Source organism: Dendrobates tinctorius, unplaced genomic scaffold (genome assembly GCF_039654945.1).
Source record: "Dendrobates tinctorius isolate UK_male_01 unplaced genomic scaffold, ASM3965494v1 ptg000083l, whole genome shotgun sequence".
Classification (NCBI taxonomy): Eukaryota; Metazoa; Chordata; class Amphibia; order Anura; family Dendrobatidae; genus Dendrobates; species Dendrobates tinctorius.
Genome location: NW_027361751.1, coordinates 22,860,560 through 22,880,066, shown reverse-complemented (window position 1 = coordinate 22,880,066; position 19,507 = coordinate 22,860,560). Strand labels below are relative to the sequence as shown.

Sequence of the window (19,507 nt, the reverse complement as noted above, 5' to 3'; positions counted from 1 at the left end):
ATTCAGGACATTGAGCTGGTCATTTTGAGTACTAGTGGTCCAGGGTACCTCTTTTCAAATTGAACTTATGTACGATTGAGTGCGTTTGTTTATTCGCGACAATAGCGATTTACGTGAATAACTTCTGAACTACACATAGAGTTGATCATTTTTTTGGAAAACATTATTCAGGACATTGAGCTGGTCATTTTGAGTACTAGTGGTCCAGGGTACCTCTTTTCTAATTGAACTTATGTACGATTTAGTGCGTTTGTTTATTCGCGACATTAGCGATTTACGGGAATAACTTCTGAACTACACATAGAGTTGATCATTTTTTTGGCAAACATTATTCAGGACATTGAGCTGGTCATTTTGAGTACTAGTGGTCCAGGGTACCTCTTTTCTAATTGAACTTATGTACGATTTAGTGCGTTTGTTTATTCGCGACATTAGCGATTTACGGGAATAACTTCTGAACTACACATAGAGTTGATCATTTTTTTGGCAAACATTATTCAGGACATTGAGCTGGTCATTTTGAGTACTAGTGGTCCAGGGTACCTCTTTTCAAATTATTCTTATGTACGATTGAGTGCGTTTGTTTATTCGCGACATTAGCGATTTACGTGAATAACTTCTGAACTACACATAGAGTTGATCATTTTTTTGGCAAACATTATTCAGGACATTGAGCTGGTCATTTTGAGTACTAGTGGTCCAGGGTACCTCTTTTCAAATTGAACTTATGTACGATTGAGTGCGTTTGTTTATTCGCGACATTAGCGATTTACGGGAATAACTTCTGAACTACACATAGAGTTGATCATTTTTTTGGCAAATATTTTTCAGGTCATTGAGCTGGTCATTTTGAGTACTAGTGGTCCAGGGTACCTCTTTTCAAATTGAACTTATGTACGATTTAGTGCGTTTGTTTATTCGCGATATTAGTGATTTACGGGAATAACTTCTGAACTACACATAGAGTTGATCATTTTTTTGGCAAACATTATTCAGGACATTGAGCTGGTCATTTTGAGTACTAGTGGTCCAGGGTACCTCTTTTCAAATTGAACTTATGTACGATTTAGTGCGTTTGTTTATTCGCGACATTAGCGATTTACGGGAATAACTTCTGAACTACACATAGAGTTGATCATTTTTTTGGCAAACATTATTCAGGACATTGAGCTGGTCATTTTGAGTACTAGTGGTCCAGGGTACCTCTTTTCAAATTAATCTTATGTACGATTGAGTGCGTTTGTTTATTCGTGACATTAGCGATTTACGTGAATAACTTCTGAACTACACATAGAGTTGATCATTTTTTTGGCAAACATTATTCAGGACATTGAGCTGGTCATTTTGAGTACTAGTGGTCCAGGGTACCTCTTTTCAAATTGAACTTATGTACGATTGAGTGCGTTTGTTTATTCGCGACATTAGCGATTTACGTGAATAACTTCTGAACTACACATAGAGTTGATCATTTTTTTGGCAAATATTATTCAGGTCATTGAGCTGGTCATTTTGAGTACTAGTGGTCCAGGGTACCTCTTTTCAAATTGAACTTATGTACGATTGAGTGCGTTTGTTTATTCGCGACATTAGCGATTTACGGGAATAACTTCTGAACTACACATAGAGTTGATCATTTTTTTGGCAAATATTTTTCAGGTCATTGAGCTGGTCATTTTGAGTACTAGTGGTCCAGGGTACCTCTTTTCAAATTGAACTTATGTACGATTTAGTGCGTTTGTTTATTCGCGACATTAGCGATTTACGGGAATAACTTCTGAACTACACATAGAGTTGATCATTTTTTTGGCAAACATTATTCAGGACATTGAGCTGGTCATTTTGAGTACTAGTGGTCCAGGGTACCTCTTTTCAAATTAATCTTATGTACGATTGAGTGCGTTTGTTTATTCGCGACATTAGCGATTTACGTGAATAACTTCTGAACTACACATAGAGTTGATCATTTTTTTGGCAAACATTATTCAGGACATTGAGCTGGTCATTTTGAGTACTAGTGGTCCAGGGTACCTCTTTTCAAATTGAACTTATGTACGATTGAGTGCGTTTGTTTATTCGCGACATTAGCGATTTACGTGAATAACTTCTGAACTACACATAGAGTTGATCATTTTTTTGGCAAATATTATTCAGGTCATTGAGCTGGTCATTTTGAGTACTAGTGGTCCAGGGTACCTCTTTTCAAATTGAACTTATGTACGATTGAGTGCGTTTGTTTATTCGCGACATTAGCGATTTACGGGAATAACTTCTGAACTACACATAGAGTTGATCATTTTTTTGGCAAACATTATTCAGGACATTGAGCTGGTCATTTTGAGTACTAGTGGTCCAGGGTACCTCTTTTCAAATTGAACTTATGTACGATTTAGTGCGTTTGTTTATTCGCGACATTAGCGATTTACGGGAATAACTTCTGAACTACACATAGAGTTGATCATTTTTTTGGCAAACATTATTCAGGACATTGAGCTGGTCATTTTGAGTACTAGTGGTCCAGGGTACCTCTTTTCAAATTAATCTTATGTACGATTGAGTGCGTTTGTTTATTCGCGACATTAGCGATTTACGTGAATAACTTCTGAACTACACATAGAGTTGATCATTTTTTTGGCAAACATTATTCAGGACATTGAGCTGGTCATTTTGAGTACTAGTGGTCCAGGGTACCTCTTTTCAAATTGAACTTATGTACGATTGAGTGCGTTTGTTTATTCGCGACATTAGCGATTTACGTGAATAACTTCTGAACTACACATAGAGTTGATCATTTTTTTGGCAAATATTATTCAGGTCATTGAGCTGGTCATTTTGAGTACTAGTGGTCCAGGGTACCTCTTTTCAAATTGAACTTATGTACGATTGAGTGCGTTTGTTTATTCGCGACATTAGCGATTTACGTGAATAACTTCTGAACTACACATAGAGTAGATCATTTTTTTGGCAAATATTTTTCAGGTCATTGAGCTGGTCATTTTGAGTACTAGTGGTCCAGGGTACCTCTTTTCAAATTGAACTTATGTACGATTTAGTGCGTTTGTTTATTCGCGACATTAGCGATTTACGGGAATAACTTCTGAACTACACATAGAGTTGATCATTTTTTTGGCAAACATTATTCAGGACATTGAGCTGGTCATTTTGAGTACTAGTGGTCCAGGGTACCTCTTTTCAAATTGAACTTATGTACGATTGAGTGCGTTTGTTTATTCGCGACATTAGCGATTTACGTGAATAACTTCTGAACTACACATAGAGTTGATCATTTTTTTGGCAAATATTATTCAGGTCATTGAGCTGGTCATTTTGAGTACTAGTGGTCCAGGGTACCTCTTTTCAAATTGAACTTATGTACGATTGAGTGCGTTTGTTTATTCGCGACATTAGCGATTTACGGGAATAACTTCTGAACTACACATAGAGTTGATCATTTTTTTGGCAAATATTTTTCAGGTCATTGAGCTGGTCATTTTGAGTACTAGTGGTCCAGGGTACCTCTTTTCAAATTGAACTTATGTACGATTTAGTGCGTTTGTTTATTCGCGATATTAGCGATTTACGGGAATAACTTCTGAACTACACATAGAGTTGATCATTTTTTTGGCAAACATTATTCAGGACATTGAGCTGGTCATTTTGAGTACTAGTGGTCCAGGGTACCTCTTTTCAAATTAATCTTATGTACGATTGAGTGCGTTTGTTTATTCGCGACATTAGCGATTTACGTGAATAACTTCTGAACTACACATAGAGTTGATCATTTTTTTGGCAAATATTATTCAGGTCATTGAGCTGGTCATTTTGAGTACTAGTGGTCCAGGGTACCTCTTTTCAAATTGAACTTATGTACGATTGAGTGCGTTTGTTTATTCGCGACATTAGCGATTTACGTGAATAACTTCTGAACTACACAGAGAGCTGATCATTTTTTTGGCAAACATTATTCAGGACATTGCATTTTGAGTACATGAGTAATTCATCATACATGAAAATCGAATAGCTAACTAATAACTAAAATCGAATAGCTAACTAATAACTAATAGCTAACTGCAGACTAACTTGAGTCCGGTGGAGTCTATGACATATACAGTACGTTACCTGCAGCAGAAACAGACACATACAGCAACTGCACTAAAGCTCTCACTGGCTACTTCAACCCCAAACAGAACATCAGATATGAAAGATATAAATTCAGGATTGCCAAGCAGCTTCCAGAAGAGTCCATAGACACTTATGTCACACGGCTGAAAGAGTTAGCACATGGATGTGCCTTTACAGATGTAGATGATGAAATTCTAACTCAAATAATTGTCACCTGCTCGTCTAATAACCTAAGGCGTAAGGCTCTGCAGCAGGATATCTCTCTACATGATTTGCTCAAAATGGCCCTTGCTATAGAAATAGCAGATCATCAGGCTACTGTAATGGAGAATGGGGATAAATTACATGTGCATAATCTCAAACAGAAAAATTTACCAGACAAACAAGCCCAGAAACAGAAGAAATGTTATAGATGTGGACAGGATTTCCCTCACCACCAGAACAAATGTCCAGCTATGGGACAAACCTGCAGTAAATGTGGAAAAGGGAATCATTTTGCAGCTGTTTGCAAATCAGCGCACTACAAGCCTCCGCTGCCTATGACAAAATCTGCAGATGTAAAAGTGATAAATCAGGACACAGAAGAAATGTCTGCGACTGAGAACTATGTGTTCACTACCTCTGTCACTGGTTCAGTACAGTCTCCCTGTGTTACACTCTCAATCTGCAACACTGACATTACCTTTACAATAGATACAGGAGCTTCAGTGGATATCATAGATGGCACTACATATGAACAATTGAAAACAAGGCCAGTCTTACAACAAGTGCAGACTAAAATCTTTCCTTATGGATCTAAAACACCTCTAGCTATAATGGGACAATTTGATGCTGAAATTAGATATAAAGAAAACAGGCAGAAAACCACTTTCCACACATTACAAGGATCGGGAGGATGTCTTCTCAGCTATCACACTGCCTTGGAGCTAGGGCTCATCCAGATTATTCATACCATAACTGACCCTGCGGATATGGATGTACAAACTATGGTGAACAACTTTCCCTCCCTATTTAGTGGTTTGGGAAAACTAAAGGACTCTCAAGTACACCTTCATGTGGATGACAATGTTCGTCCAGTAGCCCAGCCTCACAGGCGTATTCCATTTCACCTGAGACAGAAGGTAGAAAAGGAACTCCAATTGCTCATGGATGAGGACGTTATTGAAACTGTTACTGGTCCCACTCCGTGGGTCTCTCCACTTGTGGTAGTTCCAAAACCAAAGACTCCTGATCAAGTGAGACTGTGTGTTGACATGCGCCTGCCCAACACCGCTATCCAGAGGGAAAGACATATCTCACCTACGATTGATGACATTATTCATTTATTAAATGGAGCCACCGTCTTTTCAAAGCTCGACCTCAATAAGGGATATCATCAATTAGAACTGAGTCCAGAGTCCCGATATTTGACCACATTTTCCACCCATGTGGGCCTCAGAAGATACAAAAGATTGACTTTTGGAGTCTGCTCAGCAGCAGAAATTTTTCAGGACGCAATAAGGAGTGTCATTCAACACATCCCAAATGCCTTTAATTACAGTGATGACATATTGGTTTTTGGTAAAACTCAAGCTGAGCATAATCGTGCTCTATATGCTATCTTTGAATGCCTGCTTTCTGCTGGACTCACTTTAAACAAAGAGAAGTGCGAGTTTGACAAGGGTTCATTAGAATTCTATGGTCACATCTTCTCGGCAAAAGGAGTACAACCCGACCCCAAGAAAGTGGAAGCTATCAGAACAGCCTCAATTCCACAGGATGCTAGTGAAGTGCGTTCTTTCCTTGGAATGGCAAGTTACTGTGCTAGATATATTCCGAATTTTTCAACAATCAGCAATCCACTACGGGAACTTACAAAACAAAGTTGTATTTTTCAATGGTCTCAAGGCTGTCAGGCCTCTTTTGAAACAATTAAAAATGAACTCTGCTCGACAACCACTATGGCTTATTTTGATCCAGCTCTTCGAACTGAACTGATTGTGGACACCAGTCCCGTGGGACTGGGTGCTATTCTAGCGCAATACAAGGATAACAATCAAAATCCTCACATCATTTCTTATGCAAGTAAGAGCTTAACAAACACTGAAAGAAAATATTCTCAACCTGAAAAAGAAAGCTTGGCAGTTGTCTGGGGATGTGAACACTTTCACTTATTTCTCTATGGAGCTCCCTTCACCATTGTCACAGATCATCAAGCACTTCTTACAATTTTTGGAAATCCCAGAGCTAAAATGCCTGCACGAATTGAACGATGGGGCCTACGTCTACAGGACTACAACTATAAAATTGTTCACAAACCTGGAAAATACAGCAATCCGGCTGATTATCTTTCAAGACATCCTACTAATGATGATATACCTGTGCATTCCTCCATTGAAGAATACCTACGTTTTGTTACAGATCATGCCGTGCCAAAAGCACTTTCTCTTGATCAATTTATAAATGAAACAACAAAAGACAAGACACTCTGTGCCCTAATACAAATCATCCAAAATCGAAGGTGGCATGAAATTCAAAAAGAAAAATTTCCTGATTCTGAGATTAATCTGAAAGAGTTAAAACTATTCTCAAACGTACGTGAGGAATTATCAGTCACTGAAGAACACCTCATTCTTCGAGGTACCAAACTAGTTGTACCTAAGACTGCGTAACTTAGTCATACAGATAGCACATGAAGGTCATTTAGGAATTGTTGGCACAAAGAAGTTACTCAGAGAAAAAGTGTGGTTCCCAAATATGGATCACTTGGTGGAAGAAAAGATTAGACGCTGTTCTACTTGTCAATTAATCACTCCATCATCAAACTTAGAGCCATTACAAATGTCTCCGTTACCCACTGCTGTCTGGGAGGAAGTGGCAGTCGATATATATGGACCATTGCCAAATGGCCAATACATTCTCGTAACAATTGATGAATATTCTCGATACCCTGTCATTTCATTTATCTCTTCAACATCTGCTAATAATGTCATACCAGAGCTGGACGACATTTTCTCGGCATATGGTATTCCAAAAGTGGTCAAAACAGACAATGGACCTCCATTCAATGGACATGTGTTTACACAATTTTCTGAATACTTGGGATTCAATCACAGGAAAATCACACCTTGCTGGCCGCAAGCCAATGGAATTGTGGAACGTTTTATGCGCACTCTGGGGAAACGTATCAAGGCAGCGAGTCTGGAGCACATCCCACTGAAACAGTCATTATACAAATTCATGCGTAATTACCGCAATACGCCACACTCCACTACTAATGCTGCTCCAGCTCATTTAATGTTCAGCAGAACCCTGCGTATACGTCTCCCTGATGTGACCAGCCATCCCGACCGAGTGACTCCTCAGTGAGATCCACAGATTTCTCCAACAAACAAGCCATGAAACGTTATGCAGACAGAAGGCGAAGGACACAGTCAAGTCCCATCGAAAGAGGGGATGTCGTGGTGGTACGTCAAAGACCATCCAACAAGACCTCACCTGTATATGGTCCTGCAAAATATTATGTTACCAAAAGGAAAGGCAGCATGATCACAGCTGAACGAGATGGACACTCCATAACGCGAAATTCTTCATATTTTAAAGTCATACCGCAGAATGATGACAATGAACTCTCTTTGGTGGAAGATTTGGTATCCGATGGTTGAGAGGACCAACAAGAGGTAGCTGGTCCATCAACAATGAACTCTCTCAATGAGCCCAGACGTTATCCTACACGAGAGAGAAGAGCTCCATCGAGGCTTATTGAAGAAGTGTAACTACAGTTTTGTTTGGTTTTTTTTTTGTTGTTTGTTTCTCTGGTTTTAGAATTGAACAAATAAGACAAAACGGACATATGATTTCTTTGGACGTTTTCATGTTGTTGCATTTATCAGTAATATAGATTATTTATAAAAAAAAAAAAAGGGGATGATGTAATGTATAATAATTAGATCTGTCTCTTTAAGCAAGCCAGACTTATGGGACTTGGAGGGTGGAGACAAGAGGGATGAGAAGGGAAGTTTCAGTTTCACTTCTGGTAGCATGGGAATGCAAGTGTTATGCTGTGTGCTGGAGGACGAAGAATAAAACATATCTAAAGTTTAATACCTTGAATTCTTCATAACGTGTGGATATTACAGTGCATATTTTTAAAGGAATCTGTCAGCAGGTTTTTGCTATGTTATCTGAAAACAGCATAATGTAGAGGCAGAGACCCTAATTCCAGTGATGTGTCACTTACTTTCTGTTCTGCCGATCTAGCAGTTCTCTAAGTGCTGAGCTCTGTATAACCCCGCCCACCCCACTGATTGGTGGCTTAGTATGTAAATTGTACTCTGACGGAAAGTTGGTGGGGGCAGGTTACACAGAGCAGCATTACTACATGGCACAAGGCAACTTGTCCTATAGTGATAATATCCTGCTCATAAAACACTGATTTTAATGAAACAATGCAGTCCATTGAGTGATACATCACTGTAATCAGGGTGTCTGCCCCTACATCATGCTGCTGTCAGATTAAAGAAGCACTTCCATCTATATTTTTTATTAAATGTGTGTATAGATGCATGTTGTTAGGCGTCAGGTTTCTGCGTCTGCTCTGCAGGAATCCAGAGCCTCACATTCTGCGGTCTCCTGCTGTCTATCTACTGCAGAGATTACTTTGCAGCAGACCGCTCCAGAGACTAAGTTCCTCTGTGCTCCTACTGAGCATGCTCACGAGATGATCTCCCATTGGAGATTGGGAGTCATGTGCTCAGGTCCTGCTCCAGATCTCATTGGTCCATCTCAGAGATCTGGAAGGTCCCGCATGGCTATAAAAAGCGCGCATGACCGTTCAGCCATGCGCTAGTATAGACTTTTCAAGCTTTATGTGTGAATGGTGACAGATGTATGACTCTGGTGACTGACTCATTTGAAACCCCTTCCCTCTGATATTACACATGTGGATAGGGAATTAGTTTAGCAGTCAGCGCCAGTCAGTGGCAAGCCTTAGGCCACTGTGCACACCGCACCTCTACTCTAGCGTCCGACATTGCGCCTGCCTCCTAGCTTTGTCGACTAGCGGCCGTGCCGTACGCCGCGCTGCAGTTGTAGCCCTCCTAGGCGTTCGCAGTAGCGACGCCGCACACACGGTAGGTCTAGACGGACCGCAGCTCCTCTGCCTTGGGTCCTGCTCCTGTGACCAGATACCGTGTGTGCATTTCCGTGTGGTCTGTGACACTGACAGGCTCAGCATTTTTGTATGTTTATGTTGCGGCGCCTCTGTGTGTGAACAGATCCCGCTTTGCACACTTCGGGTGAAGTTGAACCTGTGTGCATTATACCGCCATATTGCTCGTCTGTCATTACCTAGCAGCGGTGTAACACCTACTGCACGGTGGACCCCGAGCGGCGAACGCACTTTATTATTTATTTTTAATTAAGTGCGTTCCGCCGTTCCTAACACATGTAATGTAGTGAGTGTATTATTATACTCACCTATTGCTACTTTCTCAGGTGTCCAGCACCGTTCTTCTTTGCTTGTCAGCGTGCAATTTTGGCTACCCGGCTCACTCTGTGCTCTATGTGTGAGCCAGAAGTCTTTTTTTAACAATGAAAGTCCGTGAAATTTTGTTCTGACGCTCCATAGGCTTACAATGTAACATCCACGTCACAGAGAAGCAGAGCAGTGCGACACTGGAGAAATCAGCGGTAGGCGAGTATATTAATACTCTCCCACTACAATACATGCACATGTCATAAAAAAGATAGGAGTGCTCCTTTAAATAGTCATAACCTACAGACACACTTTAGGTCAACTATGCTTGTCAAATAAGAACAATGAAAAAACTCTGATATACCGTATATGCTTTTTATGCATCAAAGGAGTTATCAACTTCCAAGAAAGTGGACCCCTAATTCTAAAATGCCCCAGATCACTCAGAAGGTACTCACTCTCCCTGGGTCCAGTACTGGCTCCCTGCTGCTGCTCCAGTTTCAGTGTTTTCGCTGCAGTGGTGACTTCACATCAACAACGCGCGTCAACGCTCTAGCTAATCAATGAGCTCAACGACAGGCCCAGTTGATGGCAGTGATTGTCTAGAGCGGTGTTGTGCACTGTTGTCATCACTGCAGCAAAAACACTGAAACCAAAGCAGCGGTAGGGAGCTGCCAGTAGACACATGGAGAGAGAGTACTTGCTGCTGCTGAGTTTGTTGTTTTGGATATTTTAGAGTTTAAAACTCACTTTCTTGAAAGTAGACAACCCATTTAAGCTCATTAGCGCCCTCTATTGGTGTCTGCAGGAAGCCGGATTTTCTGATTTCATGCTCCCTGATTTGATATTCCGTCTCACAGTCGCCATTTCATTCCAGTGATCTCTGGCTGTTTCATGGACAAGATCTCTACCAAACTGTCATTGATGGCATATTGTAATGCTGCTGCAGTGCAGTATAGCGCAACCTCCACCAGGGGGAGCTGGTGAGGGAGGAGAGACTGCACTTACAGCGTAGCACCACAGTGCGGCAGCACAGGAGCCACTATGGGGCGAGAGAGTGGTCAGATGAGCCGGGTCAGCAACAGTCAGGAAACATTACCAGAGGGAAACACATTACGTGTGGTCAAGTAAAAGCCACAGAAGTCAGAACCAGCCGGGAGCAGAGATATCAGAAACGTAAGGCAGTCAGACAGGTCAAAGGACAAGCCAGGCCACATACCAAGAAGTCAAAGCACGGCGAGCAAACACTAAGACAAGCGGGGTAGCAGGAGTAAACAAGCAGAGGACAAACCAGGGTGTAACGGGGTCAGCTGCTCAAGCCTGGGGCAGGAACTATAACTGACGCTGCCTGCCAGCCGCAGCGGATTGAAATAGCAACACAGATCCCAAAATGAGGCTGTAAGGTTCTCAGTCTCTTTGGACATGTTTTTGAAACTTAGGTTTTTCCGTTGGCCATTTTGCTTTCTGTCCTGCTGCAGCTATCTTGCCCTCAGTTAGTATGGAGTTTCCAGCTTTTATGTTCCCACCCTGATTCTCTCCCTCTTGCCTTTTAAGCAGCTTCAGCTGATCAATCTGTGCTTCAGAATCAAGTCTGCTGTTAGCCTGTGACCTGTCTCCTGGAAGCATTGGACTTGGAACTCCAGCCATCTCCTGCTGATGAACTTGGGAACACTTGTGGACACTGAAAACTTGCTGCCTGTTAAATCCACAGTTACAAGGGAAGTAAGAGAGACCCTGAACCTGTTGTGGAAGTTCTGCTGTGCTAAAAGTTCACTCTGGCCTGCTGTGTCTCCTGCCTTGTATCTGCAAACTGTGTGAACCCTTTTGCTTACTTGTATGAAGTAATACAAGTCCTTCCTAATCACACCTGTGTCTCCTGTGTTTTCCTCGCAACCAAGCACAAGATGCTATATGAACTGTACGTTATACATCACAGAGGCAGAGAAAGTTAACCCTTGCATGACCAGACTGGGGAGAGAATAACAAGAAACAAACCCCAGCCAGGATCATGACACATATCCAAGCGATATATTACTAATACAACATTTATCCCGAGACTACACCCTGAACAGATTAGGAAATTAAACTCTGATTTTCATCATATTTAGAAAAAAAACAAACAAAATGGATTTTAAAGGCTAACACTCATGCTGAACGTATATTTTGGACAATATCATTTAATTGTTTTTTTCCACATAGAAAATCAATGGCTGATAAACCCATTAATATTTCCTATATATATATAGGACATTGTGGTGCATACAAAGCTCATGTTTTCTAAATGTCAGCATAGGTTGGTAACATTGATTGAGACAAAGTACTCAGGGAAAAAAAAAAGGAAGAAAAACAGGTATTACCTGGAATGGAATAATTTTCTATTTTGTCCATGATGATTTTTGATTCCATTTGCAAGTAGCTTGTGCCCCAGTTTATAACAACAAAATCACATTCAAACAATGGACTCCAACTGAGGAATATCGTATTGTTTTCATAAGTAGCAATTATCTTCCCCGGGAACTCTACAAGAACAAAGCATCTGAAAAGTAAGCATCCAGTATAATGTACGGTCATATTATCACTGCATTGTTCATCACGACACCAAGAATACAAGATGCAAATATGGGTCTATAATGGACTGATTAATGGGCCATATTGGTGATTTCTAGTCAATCATTTGTCTTGTGAGAGGAGCAAGAGTCAAGAAACCCATAGTCTTTCCTGGCTCTGTGTAGATCCTTGTCTACTTGTGCCATGAATCTCACAGAACTGGAAGAATTTTTCAAGGAAGAATGGATGAAAATCCCTCAAAACAAAAATTGAAAGACTCTTGGCTGGCTTCAAAAAGTATTTACAAAGTGTGATACTTGCAAAAGGGGGTGCTGCTAGGTACTAACCATAACCATGCAGGATGCCAAAACTTTTGCATCAGCCCATTTCCATTTTTGCAATTCAAATGAATATACAGTGGGTACAGAAAGAATTCAGACCCCTTTAAATTTTGCACTCTTTCATTGCAGCCTTTTGGTAAATTCAAAACAGTTAATTTTTTTTCTCGTTAATGTACACTCTGCACCCCATCTTGACTAAAAAAATGTAAAAATTTTTGCAAATTTATTAAAAAAAGAAAAATTGAAATATCACATGGTCAGAAGTATTCAGACCCTTTGCTCAGTATTGAGTAGAAGCACCCCTTTGAGCTAGTACAGCCATGAGTCTTCTTGGGAACAAGTTCTTCACACCTGGATTTGGGGATCCTCTGCCATTCTTCCTTGCAGATCCTCTCCAGTCCCGTCAGGTTGAACGGTGAACATTGGTGGACAGCCATTTTCAGGTTTCTCCAGAGATGCTCAATTGGGTTCAGGTCAGGGCTCTGGCTGGGCCAGTTAAGAATGGTCACAAAGTTGTTCTGAAGGCACTCCTTCGTTACTTCAGCTGTGTGCTTAGGGTCAATTGTAACCAGTCGTCCTGTCCATGCAGCTGAAAAATACCCCATAGCATGATGCTGCCACCATCATATTTCACTGTTGGGATTGTATTGGGCAAGTGATGAGCAGTGCCTGTTTTTTTCCACACATACAGCTTATAATTATCACCAAAAAGTTCTATCTTCGTCTCATCAGACCAGAGAATCTTATTTCTAAATAGTCTGGGAGTCCTTCATGTGTTTTTTTTTTTAGCAAACTCTATGCCGACTTTCATATGTCCAAGTGTACGGCTGCCCCCAACGGATACATTCAGATTAGGGTGCGTGCTTCCTGGGAAAAGTCATGGAAGAACTACACCGTCTGTAAGATATCGATAAATCCCAGACCACTCCGTACCACCCACAAGGGAATGGGGACTGCTAACGATTTACACACCCTGGAGAGCGACCGGAAGGCCCGCTGGCCTGAGTACATCCCTGAACTGGTGTGGGTTTATAACAACCGGGTACAACGAGTCACCGGTTACATACCTTACTCACTGCTATTTGGCCGGGACGGCAAGGGGATCATGGACGTGCACTTAATGGAGGTGGACTTAAATCCGGAAGAGCAACAACCGTGGACAGGGGTCTCGTCATGGGTCCGGAACCACCGGCATCAGCTACAAACCCTGCACCGAATCGTCCACACAAAACTCCATGACCTGGAACATCTAGGGGGGACTCTGCCTCAACCCATCGACCTCTGGGCAGGGTATCAGGTACTCGTACGAGATCAGCACCCTCAGAACAAGCTGGAACCCCGCTGGGAAGAGAGTGCATATCGAGTGCTGCGCCGAGTAAGCCCTGATGGGCCAGTGTACGAAATACAACCTGAGAAAGACAGGGATCTCCCTACCTGTACTGTGCACCGTAATATGTTACGGCCCTGTACTTCCACCGACCCCACACGACCCGAGACCACACCTCAGGTCTCAGAACCTCTGCCAGCAGTATGGGATGAGGACGACTAGGAAGACCTCCCAGCAGTACAAACTGACACTTCAAGGAATAATATCCCAGCAGACCCTGTCGACCCACCAGGCCCGACCGACCCGCAGAGACTTCTAGAAAGGTTGGGGGAGGAGCTACTATAAAAGGGGCTGAGGACGCCAGCAGGAGTCAGTCGACGCAGCAGGAGAGGAGAAGCGAGGAAGCTAGAGGGCGCAAGAGAGCCAGAGCGAGAGCCAGAACCAGAGCAAAGAGAGCAGAGCAGCGATGGGAGAGACTGAAGGGAGACTCACCGCTAACAGAAGGGAGACGGCACCAAGCCGTCCAACGGAGAGACTCTTCCCGACTCCACCCTGCGGGTGCGGCCCGACAGCTCCCGCCCGCGGCAGCCGGCGCACGACTCCACCCTGCGGGTGCGGCCCATCCGCTCCCGCCCACGACAGACGCCGCCCGACTCCACCCCACAGGTGCGGCCCGTCCGCGGCCGCCGCTTCACTCCAGCCCACAGTTGCGGCCTGTCTGCTGTCGTCTGCGGCACCCGCAGCTCGGCTCCGGCCCGCGGCTGCGGCCTACGCCGCCCGGACCCCGGGCAACGCCATCCCACCTCCGCCGGGAGGTGCGACACAGAGGAACTCTTCGGGGGCCTGCTGTGCCCCCACTTCACTGGGACGTAGGAATGCCTGAAGTCTCCGCCAAATCCTCGTCAGCTGGTCCCAGCGGCTGATACGCCGAAGCATCATCAACCATCACTCTGCCGGACGTCGGGGAGGATAGTTGTACTTAACATTCTGGACCCGTAGTCGGCCATACCGCGGCACTATAGTGACCGGTCTTTGCTGGGTTAGTCGTGTTTGTGTCACCAGAGTATTCTTGTTTTGATCCCTGCGAGGATAACTGCTGTTAGCTTGTTTGGTTGCTCGAGATAGCCCCTATAGGCATCTATATTTATATAAAAGTTACATCTTAAAGTTCATCCCGTCTCACGTCTCGTCACTGCTTCCCGTGTACCTGCGATTACTACACATTATGTTCAAAGAAAGCTGACAATTTATAGTGTGAGTGGGGTTATACAGAGCTCAGCACTGAGAGGAATACCACAGATGCAGCAGGTAAAACAGTGATAATATCAAAACTACACCAAGTAGCCTAGACAGATGACCCAGCGCTGGAATCAAGTTAAAGGAAATGTAATTTTTAATAAATTGCAAAATACTTTTTATTGGAAAGACCAGCTTTTTTGTTGAGAGATGTAATCACTATATAATTAAAATGGCCACTGTTTTGTTACACAGACAGCAACCTGTCCTAGAATGTTAATAGGAAAAAAAACGTGCAGTGAGCCCGTGCTATAGGAAGCTCTACTCCTTTGACCTGGTCGTAATCTATACTATGTACTGTCAAGTTATTTGTAGGTCAGTCACAGTAACTTCTTAGTTATACAGAGCTCAGCACTGAGAGGAATACCACAGATGCAGCAGGTAAAACAGTGATAATATCAAAACTACACCAAGTAGCCTAGACAGATGACCCAGCGCTGGAATTGGGTACAGTTCCTTTCTGCTCTCATATGAGGTAGCATGACCAAAAATAAAAAAAGAAAGTTAAAGGAAATGTAATTTTTAATAAATTGCAAAATACTTTTTATTGGAAGGACCAGCTTTTTTGTTGAGAGATGTAATCACTATATAATTAAAATGGCCACTGTTTTGTTACACAGACAGCAACCTGTCCTAGAATGTTAATAGGAAAAAAAACGTGCAGTGAGCCCGTGCTATAGGAAGCTCTACTCCTTTGACCTGGTCATAATCTATACTATGTACTGTCAAGTTATTTGTAGGTCAGTCACAGTAACTTCTTAGTTATACAGAGCTCAGCACTGAGAGGAATACCACAGATGCAGCAGGTAAAACAGTGATAATATCAAAACTACACCAAGTAGCCTAGACAGATGACCCAGCGCTGGAATCGGGTACAGTTCCTTTCTGCTCTCATATAGGTAGCATGACCAAAAATAAAAAAAAGAAAGTTAAAGGAAATGTAATTTTTAATAAATTGCAAAATACTTTTTATTGGAAGGACCAGCTTTTTTGTTGAGAGATGTAATCACTATATAATTAAAATGGCCACTGTTTTGTTACACAGACAGCAACCTGTCCTAGAATGTTAATAGGAAAAAAAAGTGCAGTGAGCCCGTGCTATAGGAAGCTCTACTCCTTTGACCTGGTCGTAATCTATACTATGTACTGTCAAGTTATTTGTAGGTCAGTCACAGTAATTTCTTAGCATTCAGAAAAACAGGGTGGACAGCAGTGTGAGCAGCCTCTTCTTACCTCAGCACTCCTGGTATTTCCAGTACTAGATCATATAGACAGGATAGATGGCAGTATGAGCAGTCTCTTCTCACCTCATTACCCCTTGTATTTCCAGTATCAGATTAGATATAGAGGATGGATAGCAGTATGAGCAGGCTCTTCTTACCTCAGCACCCTTGGTATTTCCAGTATTAGACCAGATAGGGTGACCAGCAGTGTGAGCAGCCTCTACTCACCTCAGCACCCCTGATATTTCCAGTACTAGATCATATAGACAGGGTGGATCGCAGTATGAGCAGCCTCTTCTTACCTCAGCACTCCTGGTATTTCCAGTATTAGATCAAATATACAGGGTGGACAGCAGTGTGAACAGCTTCTTTTTACCTCAGCACTCCTGGTATTTCCAGTATGAGATCATATAGACAGGATGAACAGCAGTGTGAGCAGCCTTTACTCACCTCAGCACCCCTGACTAGAGTTGAGCGACTTTGGTCGGATCGGGTTTCATGAAACAAAATTTGTTTCAGATGAAATTGGTCCGACTAGGGCAAAAAAAGCCGGAGTTTCGTCCGAAACCTGACCCCAATGCAAGTCAATGGGGAATATACTGTATGTCGGCATTGAGTGGATGAATGTCATCCGCTCAATGCCGACTTTTATTTCCCATTGACTTGCATTGGGGTCGGGTTTCGGACGAAACTCCGGATTTTTTTGCCCTAGTCGGACCAGTTTCATCTGAAACAAATTTTGTTTCATGAAACCCGATCCGACCAAAGTCGCTCAACTCTACCCCTGATATTTCTATTACTAGATCATATAGACAGGGTGGATCGCAGTATGAGCAGCCTCTTTTTACCTCAGCACTCCTGGTATCTCAAGTGTTTAAAATATTCACTGGAAGCAAATCTACTTACACATTAAGGCAGGGAATGGATCGCCATACTGAACATGCTCACAGCCTCTTGTTTTCTTAACATTCTAGGACAGGTTTCTTTTGTTGTGACAATGTCTGCCCCCTGACCATTTTAATTCTATAAAGATTACTTTAGTAGATAAAAGGATTGTGATTTGATAATTTGGAAGTTTATTTATAATGACATTACTTTTATTTATTTTTTACTTTTCTACTCTCAGATAACTTCTTTAAAGAATGAAAACAAGTGATCCCCTGGACTCTGCCAAGCCTGAAAGCTCGCTTTGAGCTGATAGATTATGGCAGTGCAATTTCCCATCCGTATCTTCCACCTGGGGTCTCCATTTTCAAGTTCCCTCGAACACTTTCCAGAAAAAAAAGGATTAAGGATTAAGCCCTCTTAGGGTGAAACGCGTAGGAAATTGCTCCCCTCCATACGCCTCTTTATGTCGTTTTTACCTGATGGTATGAAGATTTTATATTCTCAATAAAGCAATTATTATTTTATCTCCTGGAGACGCTGGAAAAATCCTTCTTTATGTTGTGCAAAAATGTTTTAACCCCTAAAAAAATAATAAAAGGGTTATATCTGTTCTTTACTCGGAACTGATGCTTCTCTGTCCTTACTGCTAAATAGAAGAAATCTAAAAAATGTGCATGATTATTCCCATACCTAACGCTGAGGTGGATACCGACAGGCTTCATGGACTAGGGTTGAAAGAGTTGGAACAGACATCGGTCCCTAGACCATGTGTTGATTCTACTGTCAAAAAAAATCATGTATCACCAAAATGATTACACCTTTATAATTAACTCTTTCTACTGGAGCTAATAACGCCTCCTTTCACCCAGTATGAGACCAGGTATCAAGAAAATGCCCCCGCAGGTGTTTAATAGTAATATGGGATCTGCCATAGTTTGCCCCAATATCTGGGAACTTACTGGTTTCATAAAGAAATAAGATGTTTGGATATAGCACATTATCTGTATCTGGATATCTACCTCTACACCGTCCTCCTATTATAATAATTCTTGTTAATGGCCTCTGAGGTTATTTAGCAATGTGTTGTAGTGTAGCCATTCCGGTAACAGATCGGTTAGATTTTTACATATATATTTAATTACGTCACAAATTACACAGACAATATAACTGCTGGTGAAACGTTACCTGGTGCATCCAAAGGAGGAACCACGGTGCTCGCGGACCTGGACCTCCCGGCTTTATTGTGAGCCATTACTGAGACATTGAAGAAAGACACAGAAAGGTTTAGACGTTCCCTAGTATTTGTGGTGTTAAAGGCGATGGTGTAACGGCAGCTGTCTGGGAGCCGCTGTATCACGACTAAGTATCCATCCACATAGTTGTGACCGGCGTACTGCCAAAGAGAAAAAGAACAGTGTGAACCCAAAGCTAAACAGGCGTGGACCATGGTTTCATTATGACCTTATACCAGGTCGGCAAATTTGTTTTCTGTTAGGGGCGCGTGCCCACGATCAGGAATAGTAGCGTCTTGGACCCTGCATTCTACCTTACAAGCACAGTGGATGGGATTTATAGAAATTCCATCCACTGTCCTCCTATTTACCGCTACGTAAACTCACCTGTGGTAACACAGAGGTAAAAATGCATTTGAATCATGGTCATGGGAAAACCTGCTATATAAGTTGTTAAGGGGTCCTTTTAAAATTATATTGCACTATAGGGTTTTAGAGATCTAACATAATAAACGCCTCTGGTCCAGCACTGCTCCTCCTCTGCTGCTGCGGTCCATACTGATTGTGATGGAGACGTCACGTCAACAGCGCACATGACTGCTATAGGTCTTAGAGGCTTGTGCAGACTATATTGGCAGAACAGCTGAGGTCAAGGATTGGCTGCAGTGGTTGTGTGCACTGTTGATATGACATTAACGCTGCATTTGATCAACAAAGATCAGAGTGAGATTAGCATAACTGAAGAAAGCGGATAGGCACATACCGTCCCGCGCTACAAAATCCTTTATTGTGGCAGCATCATACCAACAGCAGGCAGATAAAACAATGGAGCAAATACAGACGACGATCGTTTCGCGCTTCTATAGGTCACCTGCCACAATAAAGGATTTTGTTGCACGGGACAGTATGTGCCTATCCGCTTTCTTCTCTATGGACATACAGGATCTTTTCCTTTGGAAGTGGCACCCATAATCCCTGGTGTTTGTGCAGCTTCATTATCCCAAGGTCATACAGCTGTGCTGATGTCCCGCCTCTCCCCCATGGTACGTGATTAGCATAATTAAACCGATTGTCTTTTG

The 19,507-nt window shown here is 42.4% G+C and overlaps 1 protein-coding gene across 6 annotated transcripts in view; it reads right to left on the bottom strand.

The window, feature by feature from the left end:
• The window catches only part of LOC141097159 (interleukin-31 receptor subunit alpha-like), a 183,062-nt gene that overhangs the window by 127,845 nt on the left and 35,710 nt on the right, over window positions 1-19,507 (bottom strand). For all 6 annotated transcript variants that reach the window (XM_073584208.1, XM_073584209.1, XM_073584207.1 and 3 more), the window contains 2 exons: window positions 18,382-18,589; window positions 11,932-12,093 (listed from right to left, as the gene is read on the bottom strand). In XM_073584208.1, coding sequence (XP_073440309.1) covers window positions 11,932-12,093; window positions 18,382-18,589 — 370 coding nt within the window. The remainder of the gene's footprint in view (window positions 1-11,931; window positions 12,094-18,381; window positions 18,590-19,507) is intronic.